This window comes from Dictyostelium purpureum (assembly GCF_000190715.1).
Source record: "Dictyostelium purpureum unplaced genomic scaffold DICPUscaffold_9, whole genome shotgun sequence".
NCBI lineage: Eukaryota > Evosea > Eumycetozoa > Dictyosteliales > Dictyosteliaceae > Dictyostelium > Dictyostelium purpureum.
The window spans coordinates 151,413-163,537 of record NW_003519346.1 but is presented as its reverse complement, the minus strand read 5'-3'; the positions used below and the strand labels follow the sequence as shown (position 1 = coordinate 163,537).

The window sequence follows — 12,125 nt, the reverse complement described above, 5'->3', positions numbered from 1 at the left end:
CTGATTAGCATAGTTTTCGCCTTCAATGACTTGGCAGTCGTCTGACTCCCAACTTGTTTCATCGTCGATGTTTATGAATAAACTTAAACAAAAACCGATGATACCAACAAATAATGATGAATACAATATAAATTCAAATGAAAATATATCCATTTTTTTTTTTTACAAAAATCAACTATTATTAATAAATAAAAAATACAAATGATATAAAAAAAAAATTATTTACAAATAAAAAAAATATATATACAAAACAAAAAATATAAATATATATAAATTATATACAAAAAATATATACAAAACAAAAATATAAATATATATAAATTATTTACAAAAATAAAAAAAAAATAAAGGAATATGTAGAAGTGAAAAAAAAATAATGACTGTTATTAAATATAATTGATTGTAAAAAAATGAAGCTGATGGATTAAAAACTATATGTATGTGGTAAGAAACTATGATTTTTAATGAAAAAAAAAAAAAAAATTTTAATAAGCTATTTTTTAAAATTGAAAAAAATAAAAAATTTTTAAAACAATAAAAAAATAAAAAAAAATAAAATTAAATAAAAAAACAATTGTTTATAATTGTATGAGTTTTATATTATTATAATATATAACTAATCATTCAATAGAAAGATTGATAAATTAATTAAATCTATATATGATTTAAAAATTTCATTAAATTCTCTCTCGATTGATATCCAGAATACATAGGTAACTTATTTTTAAATTAATTATAATTATTTTATTTGTTAATTTTATTATTCATTGTTAATTTTTTTAATATTTTGTATATTTATTTTTGAAGCTATTCCATTATTCAACTTCACCTTTATTAAATTATTTTTGTTTTCAATTATATTATGTCCTATTTATTTAATAATTTTTATTATTTTATTTGTTAATTTTATTATTCAACTTTGGTGCTGCGACATTGGCTCAAAGAGAATGTGTTGAAAAAGGTAGAACCAGTGATGGTGGTCGAATGTAATAGAAAAAATAAATATTCATCAACATCAAAGTGTTGGGAAGATTGAAAATTGTTTAAATATCAGCACATCATTTATAATAGCAACTGTTTGAAAAATCAAAGTAAATTCAAGAGGACAAGTAGTGATTCAAAAAGGTTGTTGTTATAATGCTAAGAGTAATAAAATTAAAAAGATAGAGATGAGGCAATTAAAACTTTAGAGAATGAGTTTTTAACTGGTCAGTCAAAGACGACAATTAATATTACCCAAATTAAATCAATTGAAAGAGAAATTTAAAGAAAACAAGGAAATACCTAAAAATGCTGATGTGGATTTTTTGAAAGAACAAGGAATGAAATTTAAATAGATATAGAAAATATAATAGAAAATTATACAAAAGAAATAGAAAATAAGAAATGAAATTATAAATCAAATAAAAAATATAATGAAGTACTCAAAGCATTAGTAATGGTGAAAATCCATCAGTAATGTCGGCAGAATATGAAAAAAATACACAACCAAATAATATTTCAGAATAAAACAAAATTTTGTAAAATTTAAAATAAAAATAAATAAAAAATATAAAGCTTTAATTTTATTATTTCTTTAAAAAGATGAATGAGTTTTAGCTATCATTTTCTTCTTTTGTGTTCTTCCTAATAAACAGAATTACATGATTCGGATTCTAAAACAGAAATACATGATTCGGGACTCTAAAACAGAAATACATGATTCGGATTCTAAAACAGAAATACATGATTCAGGTTCTAAAACAGAAATACATGATTCGGATTCTAAAACAGAAATTTATTTGTGTTAGTAATTCATATATTTTCCTTTTTTATTCAACGAATCCCATTTCTAAATAGATTTGATGTTTTTGATAATGTTTTTATTTACTTACTTATATTTAAAGGTTTTTAAAAGTATTTCAATGCACCCGTGTCTATAAGAGATCTAACCAAAATTATTATTTTTTTAATTGTTGATCTAGTTGATTACTACATTCATCTAGGGTATTATCGAAGTGTTGGAGAAGATTTGAATATTGCTCCATAAGTTGTTTATTTTCAATTTCTTCTTCACTTGTTAGAACACTTAGACTTCCAAATGAATTTACCAAATCATCCAATTGGTCAGAGTCTTCGAGTTGGTGGTTGTCTTTTTCCCAACTCTCTACTTGGGTGATGCTTTTTTTGGTAAATAATTTACCAAAACGAAAAGTTGAATAAAAACCAATGGCACAAACTAAAAATAAAAAAATATACAAAAATAAAAAATAATCCATTTTTTTTTACAAAAATATTAAAGATATAAAATAAATTATATAGAAATAAAAAAAATAATTATTATTTACAAATAAAAAGAAATATAAAGATATAAAAAACAATATATTATTTTAAATGAAAGCGATTGTAAAAAAATATGAAGCTGATGGATGAAAAATTATATGTGTGGTGTGAAAGCAATAATTTTTAATGAATAAAAAAAAAAAAAAATTTAATAGTCTATTTTTTAAAATTAAAAAAAAAAAAAAAATTAATAAAACAATTAAAAAAAAATAAAAAAAAACAAAAAAACAATTGTCTTTTTTATAATAAATTATTATAATTTATAACTAATGAATTTAATTCTATAGAATAGTTTCAGCCTTATCTTTTTCATAAAATTTTAGATTGAAAATATTAATTAAATCTATTTGTTTGATTTAAAAATTTCATTAAATTCTCTCTCTATTGATATCCAAAATACATAGGTAAACTTTTACATTTAAAAAAAAGATTTGAAAAAAAAAAAAGATTAATTAATTAATTCATTAAATCAATTTAAAATTATAATTATTTTATTAAACATAAATTAATTTAAAATTATTCTAAAAAATTTAATTTTTTGTTTATAAAAATATTTTTTATTTTTTATTAATTTTTTTATTTATCACTTTATTCATTATATTTTATCCTTCAGTAGAGGTAGTCTTTAAAACTAAAACTTACATAGTTGTATTTAGTTTCCAATATTGTTTAAGAAAAAAATTCTATTAGTCAACTTATACCATCATATCTTTTTTATTTTTAACATAGTGTTTTTTTCAAATTAAAGGTAAATATTTAAAATTATTTTCAATAAATAATATAAATAAACAAACTAATTTTTATTTAAATATTATAGAATATATCCTAAATTAGAGAAAAGATCCAACATGGGCTGAAGGTTTGATCTCTGCTGTTAAAGCTTCGTCAATTCAAGAAATTGTCGGTGGGACTGAAAAGGCTTATTGTAAACTCTAAAGCTGTCACTGCCGCTACCCTCAACTTGGTTCCGCTTGTTAATCTGATATCACAACATAAAGTAACAAATGCTTAGCAACCTCTTCTTTAGACTCATTCCAATCCCCACTTCCATAATTTTTAGTATTACCAAATACTTCACTACAATTAAAAAAAAAAAAAAAAATTTTGTTATAATTATTAAAATTAGTTTAATTTTAAAAAAAAAATAATATAAATAATTTAAAAAAACAAAAAATCTAAATTTGGTTTAAAATAAAACACATCCATTTATATTCTCAATATGATAGAGCTTTTAAAAAGAGAAAAAATATTATAATTCTTTAAATGATCGAAAATCCTAAAAATTTGACATCAAAATATATTTTTTTATAAAAATATCTTTTTACCAGGTTTTTTTAAAAAAAAATTTTAAAAAAATATCGGTTTCTAATGATTCCAAAATGCTAATTTTGTAAAAGAATGTGACATATGGCAATAATAAAAAAATAAAAAAAATAAAAAAATAAAAAAATAAAAAAAAAAAAAAAAAGAAAAAATTTGACGGATTTTGTATTTGTAAAAAAAAAGATAATAGTCATATGATAGTTTTAGAACAATCAAATATGTTATTGTAAATTTAAAACAATACGAAATGGTTTTACACTCATTAATTGAAGTATATATCGAAATTTAAAAAAAAAATATTTTTTATTTATTTGTTTATTTTTTTATTTAATAAAAGTTCTTTTTTTATATAAAATTAAAATTTTATTTTAAACCTATAAATGGAAACTATAAAATTTGATCATTGACACTTTTTTTTAAAATGTTCACTATTTTATTTTTTTTTTTTAATTTTTTTTTATTTTTTTTAAATATATTTTTTTTAAATTTTTGTTACCCCTACTGACACATAATTTAATTATTTTTTATATTTTTTATAAATTATTTTTTTTCATTATTATCAATATTTTTTTTAATAATCATTTATAAAATTTTAATATTAATAACTTCAAAAAATAATAATAAAATTTTTTTTAAATTATAATATAACAACATTAGATTTAAATAATAATCAAAATGAATAAAAAAATAGTAGAATTAATAGCTTTTTTAGTTTTTTCCATGTTTTTAAATATAGTATTCTCACCTATCAAATTCATTTTTTATTTAATTTATTATTCAATCTATTCAATAATGATTGGTATATTATTAGTTTCAATTCTTTGTTTAGGTATTCTAATAGAAGACCTTATTAGATTATTTGTAATTATTGGTAAAGATGTAGTTACCATTTTTATAAATTCAATAATTAGAAAAAAAAATAGTAGCAATAATAATAACAATAACAATAACAAAAATACTAAAAAAAATAAAATTATTCAAGAAGAGTTCCAAAAAGAAAACATTAAAGAACATGATCATATTCATTTTGACACCGATGAAAATTACGATCCAAACAAAATCATATATGATCAAGATCTTGGCTTCACAGAGCAATTGATCAAATTTAAAAGTGAAGCAAAAAAGATAGTATATGATACAGATAGAGGCTACGAATTAATCCATGGTTTAATCAAACATGTCGATTGCTTTTACGACTATAGCTTCCATTTGATTAAAAAGAGAAGATCATAAAATTATAAGATTAAAGAAATTAAATTGCCATCACACACTCGGGGTTGTCTAAATAGAGTCTAGATTGTTTTTCAATTTTAGCTTTTATACTTCAACTTTCGTGGTGGCGCATTTAATTCTTAAATTACTTAAAGGAACTTCTTATGTACATAAACGAATAAAAAAATAAAAAAAAAGTTATTATTATTTATTTATAAAATAAATTTTTTTTTTTTTAATTTATTTTTTTTTTAATTTTATTATTTTTTTTATTTTAAATTTATCTCTAATATTTATTTTAAAATTTTATTTAAATTCTTTTTTATTAGTCGATCATTTTTTACTTTACTCCTGATAATATAAAAAAATTTAAACAAAATTATTAAAGTACAATTTATTTTTATGTTTATCTTGTTATTTTTATCCTGTTTGTTAAAGAGTCTGGTATTGGTTGTGAATAAATTCTATTTAGTTTTAATTGGGTAACTGATTGTGGAATAGTATTTGGGTCTAGATTTTGATTAAAACCATAACCAAAGGCTAATGAAGTGAGGGATTCTACCTTTGCTCCAGCTCTTGCAGCGGCCACTAATAAAAGTTTGTAGTATTTTGAACACTCTTTGCAGCATTTGTATGTTTATGTTGTGATGGACTATTAATATAAGATTTACAAGCAGAAATAAGTTGAAAGGTAGCGGCAGTGACTTCTTTAGAAGTAGCAATAAGAGCCTCTTCAGTACCAAATACAATTTCCAACCAAAGCTTTATTGGCGGTATCTACCAATGCTTTGGTTGCAGCAGCAACAGCTTTAGCATTAGAGATTAATTCTATACATTGGATCACCATCTTTAGTTCTAACTTTTTCGACACGTTCTCTTTGAGACAATGTGGCAGCACCCACCAAAGTTGATGTAGTTCTAGTATTTGCCAAAGCAGCTTCAAGAATAGCTTCCGCGACATCAGGACTATCTTCTTCTTTCTTTAGTTCTCTCTCTGACTTTGCAACCAATTAAGAGTTAATCTTCAATGGTTGTAGCTAATAATTCTCTTTCGGCAATATAATCAAAGTCGAAACCACCCTCTAAATACTTCTTTTCTTTTTCAATTCTATCGGCATCGGATTGTTGAGATAATACACCCAAAGCATTGACTCCACCTATAAATGAAGCTAAATTAATTACCAATCTCTTACGATCATCTTGACATTGACCACCTTGAAGAACTTTTCGACTCCAGCTTTGAGTGCATTGATTTCTGATGTATTATTGACAGTTTTAGTGATGATTTTAGTGATAGCTCTGGTTTTGCCTTTACCATCGGTATCTCCATTACTATATGAGAAATAAAGCAATACCAATTAGTTGTAGATCATTTGTATTGTCTTCTTTACAATAAGATCTAGGCACTGGTAAGTTAAATTAAACATATTTCAGTACTGTTAAACCATATGTTTTAAATTTTGAGATTGCTATGTTAACATTATTAAAATTATTTATGTGTGTGTTTGTTGTGCATTGAAAAAAATAAAATAAAAAAATTGAAAAAATTAAAAAATTTTTTATAAAATTATTAGGTTTTTAAAAAATAAATATTATTTTAAAAATTTAAAATGGACGAAATGTGTTGATATTGACTAAAATTGGGGTAACTATAGAATAGTCATAAAAAGATCATTCAATACTATACCCCAATTGAACTATTTAATAATAGGGATGTTTTGTAATATTAGTAATCAACTATTGAACACCACCATAATATGCAGCAATAAATAGAGCATCGGACAACACCAAAGACAGCATATAATGTAAATGCTTTAAATAAAGCATTAAATCAGGTAATATTCCACTACTGTGATATTTTTAAAATTTAATTTCAATAGATTTTAATTTCTATACTATTCAATATAATAATAAACACAAAGTAATAGTTATAAGTCACTCAGTTATTGAAAATATATTAAAAGTAACTATATCAAAATATAATGTTAATAAAACAACAAAGTAATACGATCAAAAAATTAAATAAATAAATTAGTTATATTTTAAAATTAAAATTCTATAACATTAAAAATATACAAATAAATAAAAAAAAATAATTTTATTTAAGAAATATTTTATTATTATAATCAATAAAAATATTGTTTATTTATATTAATTTTTAAAACTTTAAATTATTATTTATATTGATTTAATAAATGGCCATTTTATTAAATTCATAAATAATTAATTTAGTTATAATTATATACTATTAGTTTAACAATGATTGGATCTTCTTTACAAGCTAATCTAAGTGGTGGTTTTTTACTTGCATGGTCCATTAATTGGTTTGAGTTCTTTATTTAACATTTATGAAACTGTATTCTATAATTTATTCTATAATTTATTCAGTTGTATTATTTCTTTTTTATTTTTTTGATCCTTTACTTTCTTCATATTCTTCTAACAAATCTGTACAATAACAATCACTTTCAGCTACCCAGGTTGCCTCTTTGACATCATATCCTTCCCATTTGATTAGATATTCTTTTATACCTCCACGTATACGCATTGAAAGAATTTTCTCTACGTTGTATATTTCATTTTCAGTGGATTCGTTTTTTTCGGGAAATTCAAAGAGTTTCATATTTTTAGCAACTAAGGCCAAGAATTTTTCATCTGTTTCAATTGGATCTCCAGGTCTATAAATGGAAAGAGCGGGTGGCGATACTGAAGTTTTATTTGAATGGTCAAAGTCGCCATTATCATTTCGTTTTTTTTTATCTCTTTCTCTTTCTTCATCATTTTGTGAAATTTTAATTTTTTTTTTTTTGTGTTTATCTTTTTCATCTCTTCTATCTCTGTCTATATCACTTTCTTTTCTCTTTTTTATATTTTCTTTTTGTCTTGCCCTTTCCTTTTCTTTTCTTCTCTTTTCTTTTTCTTTTTGTTTTTTCTTTTGCTTTTCTTTAAGTTTCTTTTCTTCTTTTTCTCTTCTAAGATTTTTTATTTGTTCACTTTCGCTGTAATTGGTCAATAAAAGAGTTGGGCCTTTATAATCAGTTTTATTTTTTCTTTCAGCAATTTCATTAAATTCATCCCAAGCCTCATGGACCTTTAGCATTACTCTTTTTTCAATTTCATCTTTTGTGTCCATAGCTATTACTCTTGGTTGTTGTTCTTGTTCTTGTTGTTCTTGTTGTTGTTGTTGTTGGGTTTGTTGATCAATATCATCATCAGAATTGTAGTTGGTAGTTGGAGTGTGTTGTGGGTGTGGGTGTGGGTTTGGTGTATATTGTTGTTGATGTTGTTGTTGTTGTTGGGTTTGTTGATATATATCATCATCAAAATTATAATGGACTGGTGTAGATTGTTGTGGGTAGGTGTTGTTACCGAATAAACCATCGTTATTGTTATTGTTATTGTTATTGTTATTGTTATTGTTATTGTTATTGTTATTGTTATTGTTATTGTTATTGTTATTGATATTGTTATTGATGGTTGTAATTATATTTACAAAATACTGAAGTCCTCTTTTTATATAAAACATTTTATATTTAAATATGATTAATAAATAAATAAATATATTATAAAAATTAAATGTTGTATTGATTTTTATTGTAAATTATTTGTATGCAGATAAATTAATAAAGAAAAAAAAAATAAAAATAATGAAATTTAAAAATTAAAAAAATTAAAATACAAAAAATAAATACAAAAAAATTTTTATAAACTAGAAAGAACTGTTTTGAAAATTCTAATTTTTTTATAATAAAAAGAAAAAATTAAAAAAAATAATTATAAAATAATAATTTAGCTTATATCTTTTTTTTATACTGATTATTGATCATTTTTTTTATTTGATTTCGATTTTTTATAAAATTTTCTTTTAAACGATATCCAAAAACATTATAAAAACTTTTTCATTTTAAAAATGATTTTAAAAAAAAAAAAAAATTTATTAATTGATTTTTTATGATTCTATGATGCATACAACTGAATTTAAATTAATAATTATTCGATTTACATAAGAATAAATATTCCATTTATTTAATTATTATATATATAATTTTTTTTAAGTTATTTATGAATTAAAAAAAAAAATAAGAAAGAAAGAAAAAAAAAAAAGTTTAAAAAATATTATAAAATCTAGTGTTGATGTAATCTAGTTATTTTGGTATGTTTACATAGTATAAAATGTTTTATATTCTACCTTTTCTTTTGATTTTAGTTTAGTTTTTAAAAATGAATAGCCAATTAAGCAATCAATTTACTTTTTATTTTTATTGACATTTTATTATTGAAGAGTGTGTATATAGACACAGGTATAAATAAAGCACATTATAATAAATAATATTTTTTTAAATTTTTTATTTATTATAAGTTTAAATTTTAAATTTAGTTGTTTATAATAAAATAATGTTTATGGTGAAAAATTATTAGAAAAAAAAAAAAATTAAAAATAAAAAAAATTAATTTTGAATTTTTTAAGTTTTTTTTTTTTTTTTATTAAATTTATCATCATTTATTGAATGCACTATAATATACAATAATAGTAATAATAATAGATTATAAGTATGCGATTATTTCAAAGATTTTTTATTATTCCTCAATGTTTGAAGGTCTTAGTGCACCTTACCCTGCTCATGTAAATGAACATATAGAAAGTATTCAATCAACTGGAATAAAAGATTACTTTTTCAACAATCACCAAAGCAGCTCCATATTTCGAGAACATAAAAATCTATTTTGCTTTTATAACTCATCTCAAAACCTTATTTAAATATTCTTTATATATTCGGAAGATATCTGGGAAGCTTTTAGGTTTAAGAAGGAATATTTAGGTTTTTTAGCTGCTTTAAACATGTCTTTTAAATTATATCTCGATTTTTTTGATCATTTGTAAGAAGGTATATTTAGAACCAAATATTATTAGATATTCATGGGATAAGAGGACTATTTCAGTTATTAAAGATTATTATAAAATTACAATGTTAAAATTCAAATAATATTATCATATACGCTAATTATTGGTTCATTTTCAGCCGCTTCAAATGTTTCTGGTATTTTAGAAGATACAATTGCAATTACCGAATTACTTAAACAATATAATGAAGTCTCTGGCTTATCGGCATCCCAAGAAATACAAAGTAGGTGATCAAATAATACCAACATCAACAACAACCAGAAACAATAGCAGTCGGACCAAGGCAATACTCATATAAAAGTAGTGCACTAAGACTACCTGAAAACAAAATTGAAATAACATTCTTTAATAAAAAGATATCTGATTCATAATCTGGAAAAAGATCAAGTATTAAAAGCAGTTTGAAAAAAGAATGTACAGAGATTATAGAATAACAATTAACAAATGCTATTGGAAGCAAAGGTAGATCAGGATCATTGTCAATTAACAGTAGAGGTAATAGTAAGAGATCAGGATCGTTCGCTGGTAGAGTGCAACCAGTTGTACAACCGCATCAAGAATACAGTAACCAAACCACACAGGAATTGAAATTACAAACCAATCACCACAAAAATCTTCTCCCATGGATTACATTTGATGACAATGATGTCCCGACAAAATTTATCATCGTCTGTTAGAGAATTACCATCATTTAAAAAACCCTCACCACCACTCCCAGCAGGAAGACCAGAACTATCACAATCAATTGATCATAATAATAATAATACAAACACAAATACAAGCACAAATACAAGAACCTGCAGTAGCTTAAATTCATCAACATCATCGCTACCATCTTTTTCACCTTCTAATGGAAACGGTTTTGCATCAATGAAACCACCTCTATCAAGACAAAATACACAATCACCAGTAAAGTTTTCATCATCACCACCATTAAAACCCCAACCATCAGCAACTAGCAATAATAGTAATAATAACAATAATAAATTCAATAAACCTAATTTAGGACATATGATAATTTTTATTAAAAAAATTAGTTAATGTTTTTATTTGGATTATATAAAGTAATGTGGCCACCACAGTCACCATTTTTCGTCATATTTTAATGATAACCTTCCCAATGTGTATTTGAAAGTTGACAAATATCGTATAAAAGATAGTATTTTTTTAACCGACGAACTATTATATATCAGGTTTCTAAACTTAAATTGATGTCTCCATAGATTTGATCGGATAATAAATACATATGGAGATTACCATCTTTTTGGACTTCCTTTTTATTCTTCAAATGGAAAAGTTCTTAACTTTTATTTAAAAGTTTAACGTCGACATTGGCATAGGTGGATTAAAAGTACAATTTTCCTATTCCATAGGTTCATAGTAAACATCTTGACCGGTATTAAAGGAGAGGAATTTTTAATGTATTTGGGTTATTATATGGTGATGATTGACCTAGTGGGTTTGTATAAATTGGTTTGATGGTAGAGGTCTATTCATGATAGTTGTATAACAGCAAATGGTAGTTGTCCACCAGAAACTGGTGGTGTATAAATCTATTTAATCTATTTTCTATTTCTATAAAAAATCTTAATCTCTGTGCATTATCCATATTTATATATTATATATTTAGCTAAAAATAAAAAAAATTTATAAAAAAAAATTTATTTAAAAAAAAAAATAAAAAAAAAATTTTGATGAATAAATTAAAATTGATTGATGTTTCTTATTAAATGGTGAAAAAATGTGTTGTTGTATTACTGTGAAATGATATAAAATAAGTGAAGTACATTATATACAGAAGAAAATGGGTGAAAATTTTAAAAAAATAAAATAAAATAAAATTTTTTAAATTTTATTAATTTAATATTTCAAAAATTATAATTATAAAAAATAACATTTAAATAATTGTTATATTACTTTTGTAATAATAAGCCAATTATCTGATATATTTTTAATTAAAAAATTGATAATAATAATTTAATATATTTTGTTAATTATTTTTTGTAAAGAAGATTGAAAAAAGTAATATAAAAAATATTTAATAAATGTAAGATATTATTAAATAACTATATGATTGTATAAACTATATATAGATATTAAAAAACAAATGGGACATGATTTTCATAAAAAATATAAAAAAAAATTATTATATAAAGGGAAATTGGAATAATGGAGCAGCTTCAAAATATATTTAACTAAATAATCAAATAATCAAATAAAATAAATATAATTGTTTTAACTTTTATTATAAATACACCTCGAACCACATTTTTTCATTAAAATGCAAAAAAATAAAAAATTAAATGGAAATAATAAAAAAGTGTTCGAGGTGTAATTTATTCAATTTGAATTAAACTAATAAAGA

The 12,125-nt window shown here is 22.2% G+C and overlaps 5 protein-coding genes across 5 annotated transcripts in view; 2 read left to right on the top strand and 3 right to left on the bottom strand.

Annotated features, from left to right (window-relative positions):
- Window positions 1-1,940: 1,940 nt before the first annotated feature.
- Window positions 1,941-4,155, bottom strand: DICPUDRAFT_147274 (uncharacterized protein; the record flags this gene model as incomplete). Its single annotated transcript, XM_003283501.1, has 2 exons — window positions 1,941-2,218; window positions 4,152-4,155. 2 exons carry the CDS (start codon window positions 4,153-4,155, stop codon window positions 1,941-1,943), a joined length of 282 nt encoding a protein of 93 aa, XP_003283549.1.
- Window positions 4,156-4,320: 165 nt separating this feature from the next.
- Window positions 4,321-4,878, top strand: DICPUDRAFT_74554 (uncharacterized protein; the record flags this gene model as incomplete). Its single annotated transcript, XM_003283530.1, has 1 exon — window positions 4,321-4,878. One exon carries the CDS (start codon window positions 4,321-4,323, stop codon window positions 4,876-4,878), a length of 558 nt encoding a protein of 185 aa, XP_003283578.1.
- Window positions 4,879-5,445: 567 nt separating this feature from the next.
- Window positions 5,446-7,203, bottom strand: DICPUDRAFT_147272 (uncharacterized protein; the record flags this gene model as incomplete). The annotated part of the gene is made up of 4 exons (XM_003283500.1): window positions 5,446-5,509; window positions 5,692-5,855; window positions 6,051-6,189; window positions 7,163-7,203. The coding sequence occupies 4 exons, from the start codon at window positions 7,201-7,203 to the stop codon at window positions 5,446-5,448; spliced, it is 408 nt and encodes a 135-aa protein (XP_003283548.1).
- A 73-nt stretch (window positions 7,204-7,276) lies between these two features.
- Window positions 7,277-7,441, bottom strand: DICPUDRAFT_24137 (uncharacterized protein; the record flags this gene model as incomplete). Its single annotated transcript, XM_003283499.1, has 1 exon — window positions 7,277-7,441. A coding segment is annotated over one exon (165 nt), but the record flags the coding sequence as incomplete, so codon positions are not given.
- A 2,964-nt stretch (window positions 7,442-10,405) lies between these two features.
- Window positions 10,406-12,125, top strand: part of DICPUDRAFT_147269 (uncharacterized protein) — a gene marked incomplete at both ends in the record, with an annotated part of 3,489 nt that continues 1,769 nt past the window's right edge. The window contains 2 exons of the mRNA XM_003283529.1: window positions 10,406-10,796; window positions 11,274-11,305. Coding sequence (XP_003283577.1) covers window positions 10,406-10,796; window positions 11,274-11,305 — 423 coding nt within the window. The remainder of the gene's footprint in view (window positions 10,797-11,273; window positions 11,306-12,125) is intronic.